The sequence below is a fragment of the Choristoneura fumiferana genome, chromosome 7, assembly GCF_025370935.1.
Source record: "Choristoneura fumiferana chromosome 7, NRCan_CFum_1, whole genome shotgun sequence".
In the NCBI taxonomy this organism is placed as follows: Eukaryota; Metazoa; Arthropoda; class Insecta; order Lepidoptera; family Tortricidae; genus Choristoneura; species Choristoneura fumiferana.
This window is the reverse complement of record NC_133478.1, coordinates 13,978,634-13,996,134: the sequence shown is the minus strand read 5'-3', so window position 1 is coordinate 13,996,134 and position 17,501 is coordinate 13,978,634. Positions and strand designations below refer to the sequence as shown.

The 17,501-nt window shown below is 38.7% G+C and overlaps 3 protein-coding genes across 3 annotated transcripts in view; 2 read left to right on the top strand and 1 right to left on the bottom strand.

The window, feature by feature from the left end:
- Nucleotides 1-8,616, top strand: part of LOC141429755 (uncharacterized) — a 31,911-nt gene extending 23,295 nt beyond the window's left edge. Inside the window, 8 exon segments of the mRNA XM_074090255.1 lie at nucleotides 659-830; nucleotides 1,148-1,360; nucleotides 2,485-2,644; nucleotides 3,523-3,656; nucleotides 6,443-6,509; nucleotides 6,512-6,529; nucleotides 7,829-7,938; nucleotides 8,381-8,616. Of these exon segments, the coding sequence (XP_073946356.1) occupies nucleotides 659-830; nucleotides 1,148-1,360; nucleotides 2,485-2,644; nucleotides 3,523-3,656; nucleotides 6,443-6,509; nucleotides 6,512-6,529; nucleotides 7,829-7,938; nucleotides 8,381-8,611 (1,105 nt within the window). The 3' untranslated portion in view covers nucleotides 8,612-8,616.
- A 4,435-nt stretch (nucleotides 8,617-13,051) lies between these two features.
- Nucleotides 13,052-13,818, bottom strand: LOC141429754 (uncharacterized). Its single transcript, XM_074090254.1, has one exon. It carries the CDS (start codon nucleotides 13,681-13,683, stop codon nucleotides 13,141-13,143), a length of 543 nt encoding a protein of 180 aa, XP_073946355.1. The 5' UTR covers nucleotides 13,684-13,818; the 3' UTR covers nucleotides 13,052-13,140.
- Nucleotides 13,819-14,270: 452 nt separating this feature from the next.
- On the top strand, nucleotides 14,271-17,474 carry Rev1 (Rev1 DNA directed polymerase). The gene is made up of 2 exons (XM_074090250.1): nucleotides 14,271-14,443; nucleotides 14,697-17,474. The coding sequence occupies exon 2, from the start codon at nucleotides 14,706-14,708 to the stop codon at nucleotides 17,454-17,456; it is 2,751 nt and encodes a 916-aa protein (XP_073946351.1). The 5' UTR covers nucleotides 14,271-14,443; nucleotides 14,697-14,705; the 3' UTR covers nucleotides 17,457-17,474.
- The last annotated feature ends 27 nt before the right edge of the window (nucleotides 17,475-17,501 follow it).

Here is a 17,501-nt window from a genome sequence, read left to right as displayed (position 1 = left end):
TGTTTGTGTGGAGAGCCGTGAATCACAGGAAGATAATGAAAGTGACCAAGTGCGTGTTGGATTTGCGTACCAAGGGTTCCGTTTCCGTATACATTTTTAGGTATTTCAAAATATAGTACGCTTTAAACGGTCGTAGCTATAAATATTCAGTTACAGTGTTAGCAGAGCAGTGCTTCTGAACGAAATGTAGAAGCGTGTGGTCATTATAAAAGATCTCAAAAAAAATTGTTATTAAAAAATTAGGGAATTTCAAAGAAACATTTTGATTTGTCAATAAGTATAATATACGTTATAATAAACATCATTACCAAATTTCAAGCGAAGGTCAAAGCGAAGCTAAAAAAAAATTCAATACAAAATTAACAAAAAAGTTAACTAAATCCGATAATGGAAGAATTCACGGTGTACAGTACGAAACAAGAAAACTTGGGTTAAGATGCCCCACTCTACCTAAACCTTGAACACTGTATTTAGATGGACTAAGTTGCAATTAAGTTTACCAATGAATGAGGGTTTTGTGATGTGACACTCGAGGGTTAATGCTGAGTGGGGTCCACTTTATACTATTCGATGTTAACATTAAATTCTTTCTAAAAAAAAAATCTCTCTTTCTCTTATAGGCGGAGGATATATAAAATATAAACTGTCTCAATTCTAGATTGTTCCTGATCTCAACGCGCGCGGGAGGCCTCGGCATCAACCTGGTGGCAGCCAACCGCGTGGTCATCTTCGACGTGTCCTGGAACCCCTCTCATGACGTGCAGAGCATCTTCCGGGTGTACCGTTTTGGACAGAAGAAGCCTTGCTACATCTACCGGTTCTTGGCCATGGTAATATGGACATTATTATACTGTGAGAGCAGTAAAGTGCGCTCAATGAAGCAAAAGTAGGCGAAAAAGTCGATACGATAATTTCTTCCATTCAACGAAGAGTCGCTCGAATTGTCAACGACCGAGAACTTTCTGGCCAGCTTGACCCGCTGTCCTTGCAGACTGCAGAGTGTATCTTATACGGCATTTATCATGGGGAGTGGTCTGGGGAGTTGTTCGACCTATTGTCTGCTGCTATGTTTCTCCATCTCATCACTCGCAAACGGTATTCCATTTATTGTTACTTCCGTGATCGTAACTCAAAATTTCCCCACCAGGGCACGATGGAGGAAAAAATCTACGAGCGTCAAGTGACAAAGCAAGCGATATCGAAGCGTGTGATCGACGAGCAGCAGATCGATCGGCATTACGCGGCCAACGACCTCGCCGAGCTGTACAAGTTCGAGCCGGAGCCCCCGGAGCCCCGGCCCGTGCCCTCGCTGCCCAAGGACCGGCTGTTCGCTGAGATGCTGAAGGATCATGAGAAACAGGTGCGTTACAAGACCAGCCTAAACCATTAGTTGCAAAGCGCCATATTACGTACTTTGCCGCGATGCCGACGCTTCTGTAGACAGACGCCTATCGGCGTTCACGGCATTCGAGATAAAATCGCCTAAAAAACAAAAAAAGTTAAATAAAGCCTTATACATTCACCAGAAAAATTCAAGAATATACCATGAAATCTTCAGTAGAAATTAGACGCCCATCAGCGTCTGTGGCATAAGGTCCACCAAAACGCAGATGGGCGTCAATGGCACTGAATTTGTTAAGGGTCTCCCCAACCGGGTCCATATCGGCTCGCGTAATGATTGAAAGTCAATATATTGTTTGTCATAACTCTTTTTTTCTCTGAATCCATTGATTGTTCAGAATTGTTTTAAAACAAACCTACAAAAATAAGCAACTAGATACTCACCGAGAACTTTTGTATGAAACCAAGATTACGCGACCGAAAATACGCGACTCACAACTCAAAAACTTACGCTCGTCTGGCACCCTGTAAGTATTATACGGTTCATTTTTCGTTCATTTCTGTCTTTCATTCTCGGCATCTTTCACTCGAAATGACACGTCTAAATACAAAGTGAAACAAAAGTGCCGAATGAATTCATTAGTGAACCGAACCAACGATGTTGGATCATCGGTTCATTCGGCATCATTCATTGCTGCTCGGATGAACGAAAAATGAACAGTCTGAAGACAGAGAGAACTTTCACTCAGATTCGACCATTTCGTCTCGAACCCTGTGGCAGACGAACGTCAAGTCAATTGTCGCGGCAAAATGGTGTTCAAGTGGAACGAACAAAGTACGTGCTAAAAAATTAACAGCCTTTCGAACCACAAACTTGACGAATACGAAGATAGAACCCCTTTATTCCAAGACGCACGACTTCATTCGACGCCATATTGAAACAAACTATGGATGAATGTCCTTTTTTACGTCATTCCAGCTAAGCCGTGCGAACATGGAATGAAAAAAAAAATTAAGCATTCACTCGAAAGAACATTTATTCAAGTGAACCGTCTTATTAGACCCCAGAATCCCTCCTTTAGTGTTCACAGCGGTCTTAAATCACACGTAAGCAGCCATATTGATGTCCCGTTACTTTCTCAGATCTACAGGTTCCACGAGCACGACTCTTTACTAGAGAACAAAGAAGAGGAGACCTTGAGCGAGGAAGAGCGCAAGCGCGCGTGGGAGGAGTTCGAAAACGAAAAGCGCGCCCCGCCGCCCGCGCCCTTCCCCTCCACTTGGTCCATGCACAACGGAATGGGTACGCATACACTTGCATCTATGTATCTATAGCAGAGGTTCCCAAACTTATTTCGTTTAACGCCCACTTTAAAAATCAGTTCATGTAGCGCCCCCCATTTTTTTATTCATATTCATTTATTCATTCAAATTCATGTTCATTTACAAAGATGGTCGTTACACAGATGGTCAGTACATGGAACCCTGTTCGCGTATAGAATGTCAGTTACTTACTTATAATTATTAATTATACATTAATTTGTCTTTATCAATTATTTCATGTCAATACAATTTATGTTAATATTAGATACCATTATTAAATAAATAAAGATTTTAACGTTTCAATATAGAATAGAAAATAATAACAATAATAACAGTTGCTTTATCGAATAGAGCGCAGGGGGGTACGCCATTCCATAACGCATGCCATGGGGCCCGCATTCGGGAACCGTTTTCATTGGTCGATAAGGCCCGCATGTCGGGTACGGGAGATTTCCATAACACATGGCATAGCTGGGTCTGCGTTCGGATTTTACTAATCGCTATTCCGCCTGTGGGAAGTCATCGCATGTTGTATGTCGACCGAGTTATCGACCAATTAAACTGAGCCTTAGTTGCTGCTGTGGGCAAAGTAAACAAACCAAATTGTATATTGTAATACATACATTAATTATTATTCAATATGAACTTAAAACAGCCCCTCTGAATATACATATTAATTATTTTAATGTAGATAGTGCGTGTAATTGTATTATCTTGTGATTTTCAAGCACTACACTGAAGATTTTGTGAAAGAATATATTATCATTCTTTCACAAAATGCTGCAATTTAGATTGCAGTGTTTCTCCATCCCATACTTCGAAAGACTTGCACATCATCCATTGCCTGTTTCCCAGCAGCCAGTCTACTGCAGCAGCAACAGCAGCAGTTAGCGTACACCGCACTCGCGGCCATGATACGCAAGGACATGCCTAACATCACTGACAACCAGATGCGAGATATGCTGCCAATCATATGCAACGCCAACCCCGGGGTGAGTTAGTGTGCTGTGGTTAGTTTGTATAAAGTCGTCAACATAGGTTTTTGTGCTGTTTTAGGGTGAAAGCTCACTCATGCCGCGATTGTTTATGTAACATGTCCTACACAAAGTTACATTAAACATCGGAAATATAGGCCAGTCAAATTTTATACGAAAAAACAAAACCTTAAAATGCAAAACGTAATGTAAAGCTGCATTTTTGGTTCGTTGTTTTTGAAGTATGGGGATTCAAACAATCGCATGACTGCAATGACTTTTTTGATGGTAATATAGTTCACTCTTAAATCCTTAGAAATAAGTAATGTAATTCAGGTATTTAAAGCCCCATGCGCTTTATCTGGGTTTCAAGGTAGATTTTTTTAATCGGCCCTAACTAAAATTATGATAGTGATTCTGGGCAAAATGACGAGATTGGCTCGGCGATTATGTTCCTATGAATGACAGAGAGGATACTGTATTCCAGGTGCTAGATATATCTGGGACCAGGGGAGTCAGCGTAGAAATAAGAATAATACGGGCTTTAATACTTCTGTCATCTAGGTACGTTTATATGGAGCGTGCGTTGTATACGCTGCTGTGGGCTTTCACTCTACTGCTGAGATTTAGCTTACCGACTATTTATAATAAACGTTCTATACGGTGTAACGAAACAAGACTAAAAGAATGGTGCCGGTACGCTTTTGAACACCGTCACATAATGTTACATTTATGCAACATGGTTTATTATAGACAGAAGCTTAGCTGTATTTTTCTCTAATGATCCTGGAAGTTAAATCCAACATGCTTAATCCTTGGTCATGCACAATCATTAGAGAAAAGTATGGCTCTGATAGGGTGTGATTAGTTTTAGATACAAAACTTTTAATGATAAACATTGCACATATAATGCCAACACTACATAAAAAATCTGAATAGGTATACTTACTTACGTAACGCATTTTCGTAAAGTTTTTTCTAAGATTCCGATAGCAAACTCTTGTACACTTATAAGTTTCGACTCAATGTGAATCATTAATTTATATTAAATGTGACAATACGCGACTAATCAGTAGAGTATTAGATAGACAATATAGTTTAAATAGAGATTTTGCCATGAATAATTGAATTTAAAAGGAATAACAACTTACCCCTTCCCATCTTAGTCCACATATTCACAACCATCAGGCGTGATTGTGGTCAAACGCAAGTCTGTTTTTGTGTAAAAAAAATGTAGAACACATTTTAAACTATAATCGAAGTATGAATAGTATAATCAACACTAAGATACCACAGCCTGGGCTTTATTTACCCGATATGAAACAATAATACTCATATCATATTTATTTGTCCAGATGTTCGGTGGATATGACTATGGCGTAAGTTGGAGTCCTTATACCCCCTTATTTTGTTTATGTTCCGTATGCCTCGGTAGGGATTATTTTAATTTTTCAGCATGAGCTTTGCGTCTCGGGAAGGCACGCTCTGAATGCTCTGCCATCTTGACACGTAACTGCGAATTTGTTGTGACTCTTTTATTTACTGGAAAGAAAATTCGATAAATAAAACTTTTTGTCGTTCTTCGCCTCCGGGCTGTACACGCCTCGTAGCTGGCCTCTCAGATTAAGAGGGGAGGGGCTCTAGTTTCCACCTGGGCGCAGTCCAAATTAGGAATTTAAAATTAACCATTGACCGCTTCGAGGTGCGAGCAGAGGCCTTATAGGCGCGGCCTCTTGACGCTCGTTTCCTGTGTCAAATCTGGTCACATCACATATAGCGATAAAGCTGAAAATGTTGAGCTTTATCGCTGGAAAAAAAAACCTCTTCAATTTCGGTAAAAACACTTTTTTTTTCATTCACTCTCATTTCCTTTATTTGTACCATTGTCACGACAATGAGAATTTTCGGCTACTAAATGAGATTAAGAAATCAGCTTCCAAGACCAAGATCATTCCTGCAAGCAGCCATCTTGTCGCTGCTGCTCGACGCGGCGACTTGACGCTACTTTTTTAAGTCGCGGGAAATTCAAAATCACATTCAAAATAGGGTCACGTGACCAGATTTATCGCTGCAAACGAGCGACGAGCGACTACATGTGGCCGCACCTTAACGAACTTCGAATCTCACTGATTTTCACCACTTCTTTCTGTCACATGGTATAGAATGAGGTAGAAAGAGTTGGTGAATGAGATGGCGGGCGCCCGGGCGTTACGGGTAATACGGCCACTGCTTTGTTCACAATGTTTTTCTTCACATTTAATTTTTCGCACGTATATACCTAAAAACTCGAGAGGTGTGAGCTCGAGTTTTGACAGCCCGGCAGGAATAGGTGTTTTACGATTATGGTACTCTCGTGACGGCCCTTGCAATGTGGCCGAAACGTCAAGGAAACTTGAGCAACAAAAAAGGCCGATAAGTCCTAAGTGTGTTAGGATGTGTGAAAATCGCGACAGTTTAGAACACCGAAATAAAAGAGGCACGACACTCGCACCACAACCGTTATGCCGCACCGCTATCACTGTAGGTGCTATTCGTAAACTACGTCACCCGATTCCAATGATTTTTAATCACCCAATTTATTTCTAGTCTTATTTGACATCGGTTGAATAACTGAAAAGATCCAATCAATCACAACTAACGTCAAATACTATCGATACTAACGCCATCTAACGTTTCGCCTGTCAATAAACCCACATTATTTTGCTCGATCATTTCCTCCCCCCTTATTGTGTGGCGTAATTTACCTAAGGCACCTTAGCATGTGTGTGCCGGTGTCGCGAGCCTAGCCCTCCGTCTGTCCGCAGCTGATGCAGAAAATGAACGAGATCTACAAATACGCGGCGCAGCCCGGCCTTATGAATCCCTCCATGATGAACCGGTCATGAATCCTGGTGAGTATTTAGATCAGCATTTTTTAAACTGGTTAGGTGCGTTGCGACCCAAAATCGCGGCACGGGCGGTACTGGCACGAGTCGCGGGAATGGGGCAGTTTCGTGGGTAAAAAAAACTGTTCTATTTATTCCGTCAGTTTGATTATCAGAAAATATTGGCCACGTATTTTATCTTTTGTCAATCAATTGTAAAATAAATAATAAAAACAATTTTTTAATTAATTTTAAAATTGCCACGCCCCAACAGGGCATCATTATTTATCATTTTTTGTAAAAGTGTTGCAATAAATAAATACTGAATACTGAAATTATAAAGATGAAGCACGTCAAAGTTCGTGAGTGGGGACCGTAATATCACACCGTGTTAAAAAGTGTCGCACGGTGTGACGTCACGCGGAACTTTATCTGGCTATATCTAAATCCTTTTTAATTATTTGACAAAATAAATTAATAAGTATTCAATATCGGTAATCTAATCGACGGATTAATTTGTTTTTTTGCGATACTAGGCCATTCTCTAATCAAAGCTAAAAAAATATTTATGCAGCAAACATATACTTTCGCATTGATAATATTGGCATGATTAGACCATCTATTTTGGGCATCACGCGTTATTTGTTTCATAAATTGACGTTAAGAGCGTTTATTCCTGCTGAGCTGGCAACGTTGCATTTTTGTTACTTTTTCTCGATTATTCCATAAAACTTGAATGAAAATTAAAAATGTTGTCTGATAGATCACTTCTTAATATATAAGTTAACTAGCTTTTGCCCGCGGCTTCGCGCGCGTAGAATTGGGTTATCTGTATATATGTCACTCTCTGGTCCATAAACTATCTCTATGCCAAAAATCACGTCGATCTGTCGCTCCGTTTCGACGTGAAAGACGGACAAACATTCATACAGACACACACTTATAAAGTATAGAAGTATGGATGTGTCTACTCCAATAATTATTTATTATAGAATTTTATTTTCTATAAAAACCGTTAATAAACATTAATTCGTTTTTAAAGAATGTAAAAGTCTTTAACAAATAATTATTGGAGTAGACAATTACCTTATATATTAAGAAGTGTTCTATCAGACTACATTTTTAATTTTCATGCAATTTTTATGGAATAATCGAGAAAAACTAACAAAAATGCAACGTTGCCAGTTCAGCAGGTATAAACGCTCTTAACTTGTATGTTATAGTGTACCTACAAATATGTGCAGATCTCTGTTTATGTTTTCTGTACTGCTTACTATGTGTTGGTGTTCAGTAAAGAGTCATTGTATTGTATTGTGCATTGTGCAGCCTCTGGCATGAGCACGAGCAGCAGCCTGCAGTACGAGCCGCCGTGGCAGCGCCAGCAACAACAACAACAACAGATGCGGCTGCAACAGCTGATGCAACAACAACATAGTGTGAGTACACATTCCATTCCAGTCGTTTGCCGCGTTTACATTCAGCCGAATTGAGCAAAAAAGTGGGCAGGACGAGTGTGTAAACACGATCTCATGCCACTGCCATTGCCACTAGCGCTGTGCTCTCCGGCGCTCCCCAAAAGAGCGGTTTTTTGTGCAGACATCGAAGGACTGGCAACGCGAGCGGCATGTTAATATTCTGCTCCGTCTGGTATTAAGTTTAACAATCGATGGCTAGGATATCATCCACTATCATCTACAAAGAATTTTCTTTTCTTTCTTCTTTTCGTATTTTATACCTTTTTAAATATCGAACAGAATTATGTGTATTAATTTGAAGTCAGCCTTTGCCGAAATTCGAAAGCTATGGTAGGGCAGTTTGTAATTGTAATTGCAGTTGTTATTGAGACATGAGACCAATTCGAAGGTGGAACATTTCCAGATGGGAGCCAAATACTACGCAGGCGGCCTCGGCAGCCGGGACCCGGTGGCGATGGCGCTCCAGCAGCAGCGCGCGCGCGAGTTCCTGCTGGGGCCGGGCGGGGCGGGCGCGGGCGTGGGCGTGGGCGCGGGTGCGGGTGCGCCCGCCGCGGGCCGCCCGCGCGGCCGCCCGCCGCTGCAGCCCCGCGCGCCCGCCGCCGCAGACGTCGTTAATCTTGCTGATTCCGATTAAACAGACGAAGGTAACATTTAAAATGTGTCTTAAGCCTTTTTCCGGGCATAGTGCTTAATTAGATAACAAAAATGAAGGTAAACCTTGCCTTTATGTCTATGAGATGTCATTTATATAACATGGTAATATGCATCAATTTTCATTTAATAGTTTACGTCAACTTGGCAAAATTAGTGGCAAGCCTTCAAGAATAGCTTTTTTCTCAAAAAGCGTCTTTGGTATGACAGAAAATATTTAATACATTACCAACAACTATTATAAAGCTGGAATGAACAAATTTAAGCAGGCCAAGAGTATTTATATCAATAATCAAGACAAGTATGATTCATTTTGTAATAACTTCATTGGTGGGGTCCGGAAAAGAGTTAAAATTGATCTGATTATCACCAGATGATTGGGTTAGTCTGACGAACGGTAGAGTCGAAACATCTCTATGATATTAAGTATTACTAACTAACATTATTTTTCTATCCCTGTGAAAACCAGATGTAATCATAATAAAGTATTTCTATTAACCATTGTTTTTTATTTACATCGTTTTGCTTGTGGTTAAATTTGTAAAAATACAGTAAGATTCTTAAGTTTGCAAATTTTAGGATTGAATATCGGAGTAAAAAAAATTAAAGAAAATAATAAAACAACAAACACCTATTCATTGCGACTTTCTACCAATAATTTAAACTTCGATTTACAATAAGTACATAATTACCAACGACAATTATTGTTTTTATTGTTCCAGGGACCTGATGAAGTGTACAGTGAACAGATGTGTACAGTGAACGATATAATAGGTGCTATGCTGTTGTACGGACCGCGATCGTGAGCAGCCCCGAGCCCGGCTCGCCGCCGCACGTGGAGTGATAGGACTTGTACATAACGCCCTGGGGCGCGCCTCACGGCACTAACATTCCGCCTTCAGGCTTTACGCTACACCACATATCAAGAATCTCATTTTTTACCTAATGCTTTTTACTTTCCCTTTTTTTATAATCCTGAGTAATAACCAAGCCTCCTCTTTGATTTCTCAACTTAAAGCGAGAGCTGAAGGCGTAGACTGTATAGAACTAATGGATATGTAAGTCGTGCTCAAATTAAGACGATTTTGCCGGGACTGGATGACTAAATTGTAATGTTACTAAAGGTTCTCTCTCGTGTGGACGCAACACATTCCTGGAAACAACCTGCTTTTTTACTTATCGCCTTTGTATGGGCACTTGCAACGATTGCGTTGAGATGACTGCAACCTTTAAGGGCCTCTTGCATCGAATAGCATTTATATGATGTTTGTCGGCTGACCGGCGCAGCTTACGAATCAACGGACATTTTAATAAAAATAGGCTGGTATTAATAGATATAGTATTTTAAACATTACGTACGATGCACGTGGACCTTGCGAGCGTGTTGTATTCATTCACATCGAGGTTGGCACATGAAGGAGAGTGTGAAATTTAAACTTTAAAATATATCTCTCAGTACAGGAAAATAGTATTAAGCTGTGTTATATGTCAGTAGTTAGAGACTTCTGTGTTTAACATCCTACCACTTAAAGAGAGTGTTTAATGACAAACTTAATGTGCACAATTATGTTAACACTGTATAGTAAAGTTGTATGACGCTAAGATGTAGTAAGGGGAACACCAACAAAGGAAAGTAATTGATTTTGTATATCGGAGTAGATGATAACTTGCCAAATTACCGTTTTCACCAACTAATTGTATGGTTACATAAACACCATGTAAAATAATTGGTGTTTTATCTGAAACGTTGGCCTATGTAGGTTTTAACGTTGCAAATACTTTTTTTACTATGAGCAGCCCCAATAAATAAACTATTTTTTACATGTGGTAATCTCTTAAATTTAACTGTAGGTATGTTTGGACTGACTTATGGTTTAGTTAGCTTCAAGTTTTTTTTTTTACCTTTTGAATTACTCTGCACTTTGCAGCAAACTCGACAGCACAAAGTATTGTCGAGTCTCTTTGCGATAGCTTTTTAAGCATATTAAATTTCAGTATAACTTCCACGCTTACATGAATTCGACTAAAGCTATAACTTTGTACTTGGTGAAAATTGTGGAGGAAAATATGATTTGAGAATCAGTTGACAGTTAAATAGATTGTATGACTGGTTCAAGACATATTGTCCTCTTTCTGCGCGTGGCAAACCGTTCCTTAAGCATCATTGAAACAATGCAATATTTAATAACCAAAGTCGCCTTGTTTGTGCATAAAACATTAAAGCGGTTCCAACAAACAATTAGATTACTGTTGTCGCATCGTCATTTGTAAATCAGTTTTTTATTGTCACAGCTTACAAAAAAGATGCTTGTTATTTATCTCATTGGTTGTATCTTTTCTTAACTCCATTACATATTATTGGCAACTTTGCAGTAAAATTAGATTTTTGTACTCGTATGGTGTATTTGTGATGCATAACGAACGTCCTTGGCCTCGTGCGATATGATATGACATTCATTTTGTAGTTAATTTATTTGGCCTGTGACAAACAGGTGGTTTAGTTGTGATATTGCCTAATATAACATTTTTGTATACGTTTATTTTAACGAGTCATCCATGTGACTTTAATTTTAGGTTCAGCAATCATAGATTATTATCTATTTTAGGGTTAATTAATGTACCTATCGACAGTGTGACAGATGTAAGTAGTATATTTTTAATTGTGAGCTGCAAAAATACTTTAAAACATTCTGAATGTTGATTTTTTTATATGATTTAGTTAGATTTTTACAGATTATTTTATGCTTACAATAATAATTTATAGTTACACAAATATGATAGGAAATGAGCAGTATTCAGTAATTTATAATTTATGTTAGTTTTTTCATATGCAATTCATACAATAGTTTTTTTTGTTGTTATAGCAAGTGTCCTTGTCTAGAACCTGCGCCATGCAGGTTGGAATGCTGTAATTGTTTCACTATTTATGTAATATATTATTGTAACTGTAGAAAACTTCCTATTATTTTGTAGTACAATCTATAATAAAGAATCCAGAAACGCGTAACGTGTAGTTTTTCTCAACATTTTGGGTTGTATTATAGTCAAATGACAACAGCAATGAAATTATCATCACAACACATTTAGGACTTCTGACAAGTGGTTACATTTTGGTTCAGGGGAGATATTATCATGGTGAGTTTGTTGATGGTGAGGTTCGTTTGCTCGGATTAGAATTTGAAAACGCGCATTTCCCCAAATGTCAGACCAAGCCAGATTGATTGGTTGCCCCAAAAACCACCTCAACAAATTTCATTAAAATTTTAGAGCCCTTTCCGAGGTCCCCGAAGTAAATTACAAGAATAGCTTGTTTTACACATTAAGTGCCAAGAACCAGAAGTTGGGTCATATTCACTTTTTATTGTTCTGTGGTTACCTTTGTAAACAGTTTTTGCTACAAAGGGGAAAAGTGTTGTCTACTTGGAGCACAGCACATTGCAGTATATGGTTGCATGTGTTAAAAGGTATTAATTAGATTTCAATGTACAGTACCATCCTTCCTATCAGAGCAGATAGAGCCCTGAAAGTCATGAGTACACAATTTACTTTTCTTTTCTGTCATTCACCCAGTGGCGGAAGAAAATTTTGCCGCCGTCTTAGATATATAAAAATTTAAAAACTATGGTAAACTAATATAGAAATTTCCCGATTTCGTCACAGTATATGTACTGGAAAATTTCGTGCTCATTCTAATCGGTTCGAATCGTAGGTGCGACCATTGTGCGAATTTCGCCGCCCCCTTAAAGTTACCACCGCCCCAACTACGCTACGCAGTTCACCATTCTCTTTTTGTTCAATCAAATAGGGTCCCGACATACAATCTGATGGCTCTAAGTAAGTTAAAAGTTATAAATGTCATGTCAAGTTGGTTACATTTTAACCTAGAAGAGCGGGTTCTCCTTTCACAGGTATATTCCTATACTTACTAGGAGATCTGAATATTAAAATAAATACTTTTATTTTTTTTCAAATGCTTATAAACCTGCAAAGTAGAATTATCCAGCGATGACCAGCTCAAAATAGACATTAATTATATGTCCCACTGCTGGGCACAGGCCTCCTCTCAGAACAAGAGGGCTTGGGTTCCCATGTAGGCCCAGTGTGAATTGGGAACTTCACACGCACCAGTGAATTGCTTCGCAGGTTTGTGCAGGTTTCCTCACTATGTTTTCACCCCAAAGCTTGTCTTAAATTTCAAATATAAATTGCACATGAATTTTGAAAAACTCAGAGGTGCAAGCCGGGGTTCAAACCCACACCCCTCTGCTTGCGAGGCGCTAGGTCAAACCACTAGACTACCACGGCTTCAATTGAATTGATTGATTGCTGGTGCAAAATTAATTTGACAACATCTTTCTGCTTTGGTTGTAACAGTCTACAATGAGTAGATATGGAGAGGTACAGGGTTCCACAAAGAAATGCATATGGTTAAAATGTATATTTACGTTGTTAACATAGTCAAGATTGGTAAAATCAGTTCATTGTTTTTTTCAAGAGATAGATAGGTTTTAATTAAGCATTTAAATTAGGGATCCCAGTCTTCACACCAATGGACACTTCCATATATTTTAACAGTCTTCGCGCTAAGAATCTTGCATCATCAAATTTTAACACATTAGCAGTCATCATGTCAAGTTTAAAATTATTTGTAAAGGCCATCAATTCTCCAGCGTTAACAGCCATAGCATTTGGTGGCAGTCCACTAGAGTTTACAAGAACCACACGACGACTCCTTAGATCAGGATGAACCTGCAATAGCACTTTCTTAGCCCATTCAAGGCAAAATATTCTACTTGTGTCCAATCCAAGAACCACGAAGTCAATGGACACTCTACCTGTCAAATCTGAATGTTCTACGACTTCTTCTAAATGGAACGAGCGTAAGATTGTGAGTTTCCATCTAAAACCACCCTGTGTATGTATCTCTGCGAGAGCTTTGGATATATTTTCGATGATTTCTACGTTCGACGATAACACGACGACGGAAAGTACGTTTCTGCTCGTTGTCAGTCCAACCCAAGGCGCAATTACCACAGGATTTTCGATTACAGACATTTTATACTTAAATTATTAGGCAAATATTATTTAAGATCAAATCTTCACAGATCAATTACAACAAAACATCGCAGATCGCATCGCAAAATCGTAACCTAACCGCCATTTATTTAAATCTGTCACTGTCACTTCACTACTTTTTTAAAAACCTCGGCAAGCGTGTAAATGTAGCATTATAAAGTTTCATTGTTTGTACCACAGACTTGATTTATAATCAATCCTAGTATTTCAAATCTGAAAGTCCTAGTGTTTTAAGTATCATGAGGAAACCTGCACAAACCTGCGAAGCAATTCAATTGTGTGTGTGAAGTTTCCAATCCGCACTGGGCCCGCGTGGGAACTACGGCCCAAGCCCTCTTATTCTGAGAGGAGGCCTGTGCCCAGCAGTTGGACGTATAGATAGGCTGGGATGATGATTGCAAGTCTGTGTGCATTATACTGCATTATATCAAAATAACCACAGGTTTTGGGAGTTATGTATATCTCGAACGTTAGAAATTGTAAGTCGAACAGTATTTCATATAACACCAAGCCTAACTGTCAGTGTCAAACGAATGTCAAGTGTCAACAATAATCAACAAAACATGAAAAAGGCGGGACGACCGGACGAAAAATTGCTTGCTAATTACTTTTCTCGCTAACAAACAATATCCTTCACTTCAAAAGCATTTACTCAGTTTCGAAGAGGAATTACAACATGTAATGTAGGTAATTAATTGGATCAACGTTGGTGTCGTTGGTCAAGGAAATTGAGCAGACGGTAATTATTTATATTTATTATTCGAAGATTTCATTCTGAGATATCTATCTATCTCGTTTCATGAATGCTTGCATGAATTTTAAAACACCCTTACCACAAGAGAAATAAATAAACGTTGGATTAGTTGGCCGGAGAACAGGCTTCGAGGAATCAATAAACTACGATAAAGAGAACAGGTGACGCCCACCTCCAATCCTGTTAAACCTTGTTAGCTTCACCAACACTCACTCACTCATCAAACATCGAATTACAGCTTCGAAGCATGAGGCGACGAGACGACAAATTTCCTGACAATGGCTTCGAAGCATGGGGCGGTTACATGCAAGCTAAAATCTCGAAATTAGAGGAACAATTTGACTTCAGAGCAGGCAGCGAAAAAGAGAAGTTATCAAACATATTCGCTGGTGTCAGTATTTTTGTAAACGGATACACAATTCCATCATCAGATGAACTTAAAACTCTAATGACAAGGCATGGTGGTGTCTATCATACATACCAAAGAAGTGGTGATTATATTATAGCCTCTAATTTACCTGATACAAAAGTGAAAAATATGGCTTTAGGAAAAGTGATTAAGCCTGAGTGGATCACAGATAGTATAAAATCGAATAGACTGCTAGATTATAGAGATTATTTGTTATATGGTAACTCAAGACTGCAACCTCGGCTAAACTTTGCTAGATTGAAGAATGAGGAAACTATAGTCGATAGTGCTGATAACAAACCAGTGACTTTTAGTAATCCTGAAAAGAAGATTGACAGCCTTAGCTTTAAATATGTGGAACAGCTTCCTGAAGACTTTCTCAATGATATTAAAGCCAAAACACCTATAAAAAAAGCTCCAGATGAATTACCAAAGAGGAACGATGAAGCCACTAAAACTGCCGCTGACCCAAATTTTATATCAGAATTTTATAATAATTCCAGACTACATCATATATCACAACTAGGGGCATGTTTCAAGCAACATGTCAATGACCTCAGAGAAAACAGTAATTTCATATTTCCATATAGAAATCAGTTGAAGGAAATGATTCTTAGCTTGGATAATAGAAATTGCTTGTCACAAATAACCTTTGAAGGAGGAAAAACAATCATGCACATAGACATGGACTGCTTCTTTGTGTCTGTAGGCTTAAGAAAACGACCAGAACTTCGTGGTAAACCTGTTGCTGTTACACATTCAAAGGGAGGCCAAGGTAGACCAAAAAGATCAGGTGTAGATAGAGATACTGAATTTAACTTATATAGACAGAAACAAGCACAAAAACTTATAAAGGCCACTGGAATTAGTGAAGAAGACATCAAACTTGAGTCCAGAGTAGATGCAATCACTGATGAAGATGATAAGTATGGATCTATGAGTGAAATTGCATCCTGCTCATATGAGGCTAGGGCAAAAGGCATTAGCAATGGTATGTTCATGGGTGCAGCTTTAAGATTATGTCCAGATTTACAAACTATTCCATATGATTTTGATGGATATAAAGAAGTGGCATATACTTTATACAACACAGTGGCCCAGTATACTCTAAACATTGAAGCTGTGTCCTGTGACGAAATGTATGTAGACTGCAGTGACCTGTTAAAAGATTTAGGAATAACTGTCCAAGACTTTGCAACAGTTCTAAGACAGGAGATAAGGAGTAAGACTGGATGTCCTTGTTCCACTGGGTTTGGTGGAAATCGCTTACAAGCTAGATTGGCGACAAAGCGAGCTAAACCTGATGGTCAGTTTTTCCTCTCAGCAGAACTTGTTGAAGACTTCATTTGCGACATAAAGTTAAGAGAATTACCTGGAGTAGGAAGACAGACTGCTTCTAAATTAGAGTCTATTGGACATGAGACTTGTGGTTCATTACAGAATCTTACTTTGGCTACCTTGCAACAGCACCTAGGTATAAAAACAGGCATTCAGTTGTATGATCAGTGTCGCGGCCGCGATAACAATCCGCTTTCATTCCATACTATTAGGAAGTCGGTATCAGCTGAAGTAAATTATGGGATTAGATTTGAAAATAATGGACAGTGTATTGAGTTTCTAAAACAATTGTCAGCAGAAGTCCATTCAAGAATGGTACAGTTCAAAGTTTTAGGCAAGTGCATAACACTTAAATTGATGGTACGGGATGAGAAAGCACCAGTAGAAACTGCTAAGTTTATGGGCCATGGTTTTTGTAATGTTATAAACAAATCCACTTCTTTGGCCAATGCTACAAATGATGTTGAAGTTATTACTAGAGAAATCATCTCACTTTGCAACAAACAAAAGATTGACCCGAAAGAAATGAGAGGTATTGGAATCCAGATATCAAAATTGGAATCAACGTCAAATAAAGGTCAGGTTAAAGGTGGAATGAGTAAATTTCTACTAAATGCAAATTCTGTTAAGCCTGAAACAAAAACGGAAGATTTAAAAGTTGTAGAGACTATAAAGCCTGAGCCTCTCTCCAAGTGTACAACACCCAAAAAAATCAAAATACCATCGCCTACTAAGAAATCTCCTGTGATTGCTGCAGTAAGATCCTCACCAAGCAAGTCAGTGAAACGACGTGGACGGCCTCCTAAAAATCTGTCTCTTCGGATGCATACATTATCTTCTAAAAACAAAATGAATAAATTTCTACATGGGCCCAATAATGTAAATGCACCATACAAGCCACCAATATCAGCACAACCTGTGATAAAACAGGAAACTAAATCAGTCCCTAAAGAAAGTAAACCACAAGGACTTCTAGATCTACCCTGGGACAAAGTAAGAGCATTATTACGAGCTTGGTTAGAAAGTGGCCAAACTCCCTTGCCTTATGACATTAACCTTATTGTCACATACATGCGAGAAATGGTTGTTAACAAAAATATAGACAAGCTAAATATACTTTTGAATTTACTAAGGAGAAGAGTTTTGGAAATTAACAATAGCAGTTGGTTGCAAGTGTATGATCACATTATGGTGCATGTGCAAAACACTATGATAGCTGTATATGGAAAGGAACTGTGGATAGACCAGTAAAAGGAGATTAAAAAATAATAAGTACTTAAATAAAACAATCTCTGC

Bases quoted from the DNA above. Each gene is read 5' to 3' on its own strand.
- LOC141429754 (XM_074090254.1), bottom strand. From the start codon at position 13,683: ATGTCTGTAATCGAAAATCCTGTGGTAATTGCGCCTTGGGTTGGACTG.
- Rev1 (XM_074090250.1), top strand. From the start codon at position 14,706: ATGAGGCGACGAGACGACAAATTTCCTGACAATGGCTTCGAAGCATGG.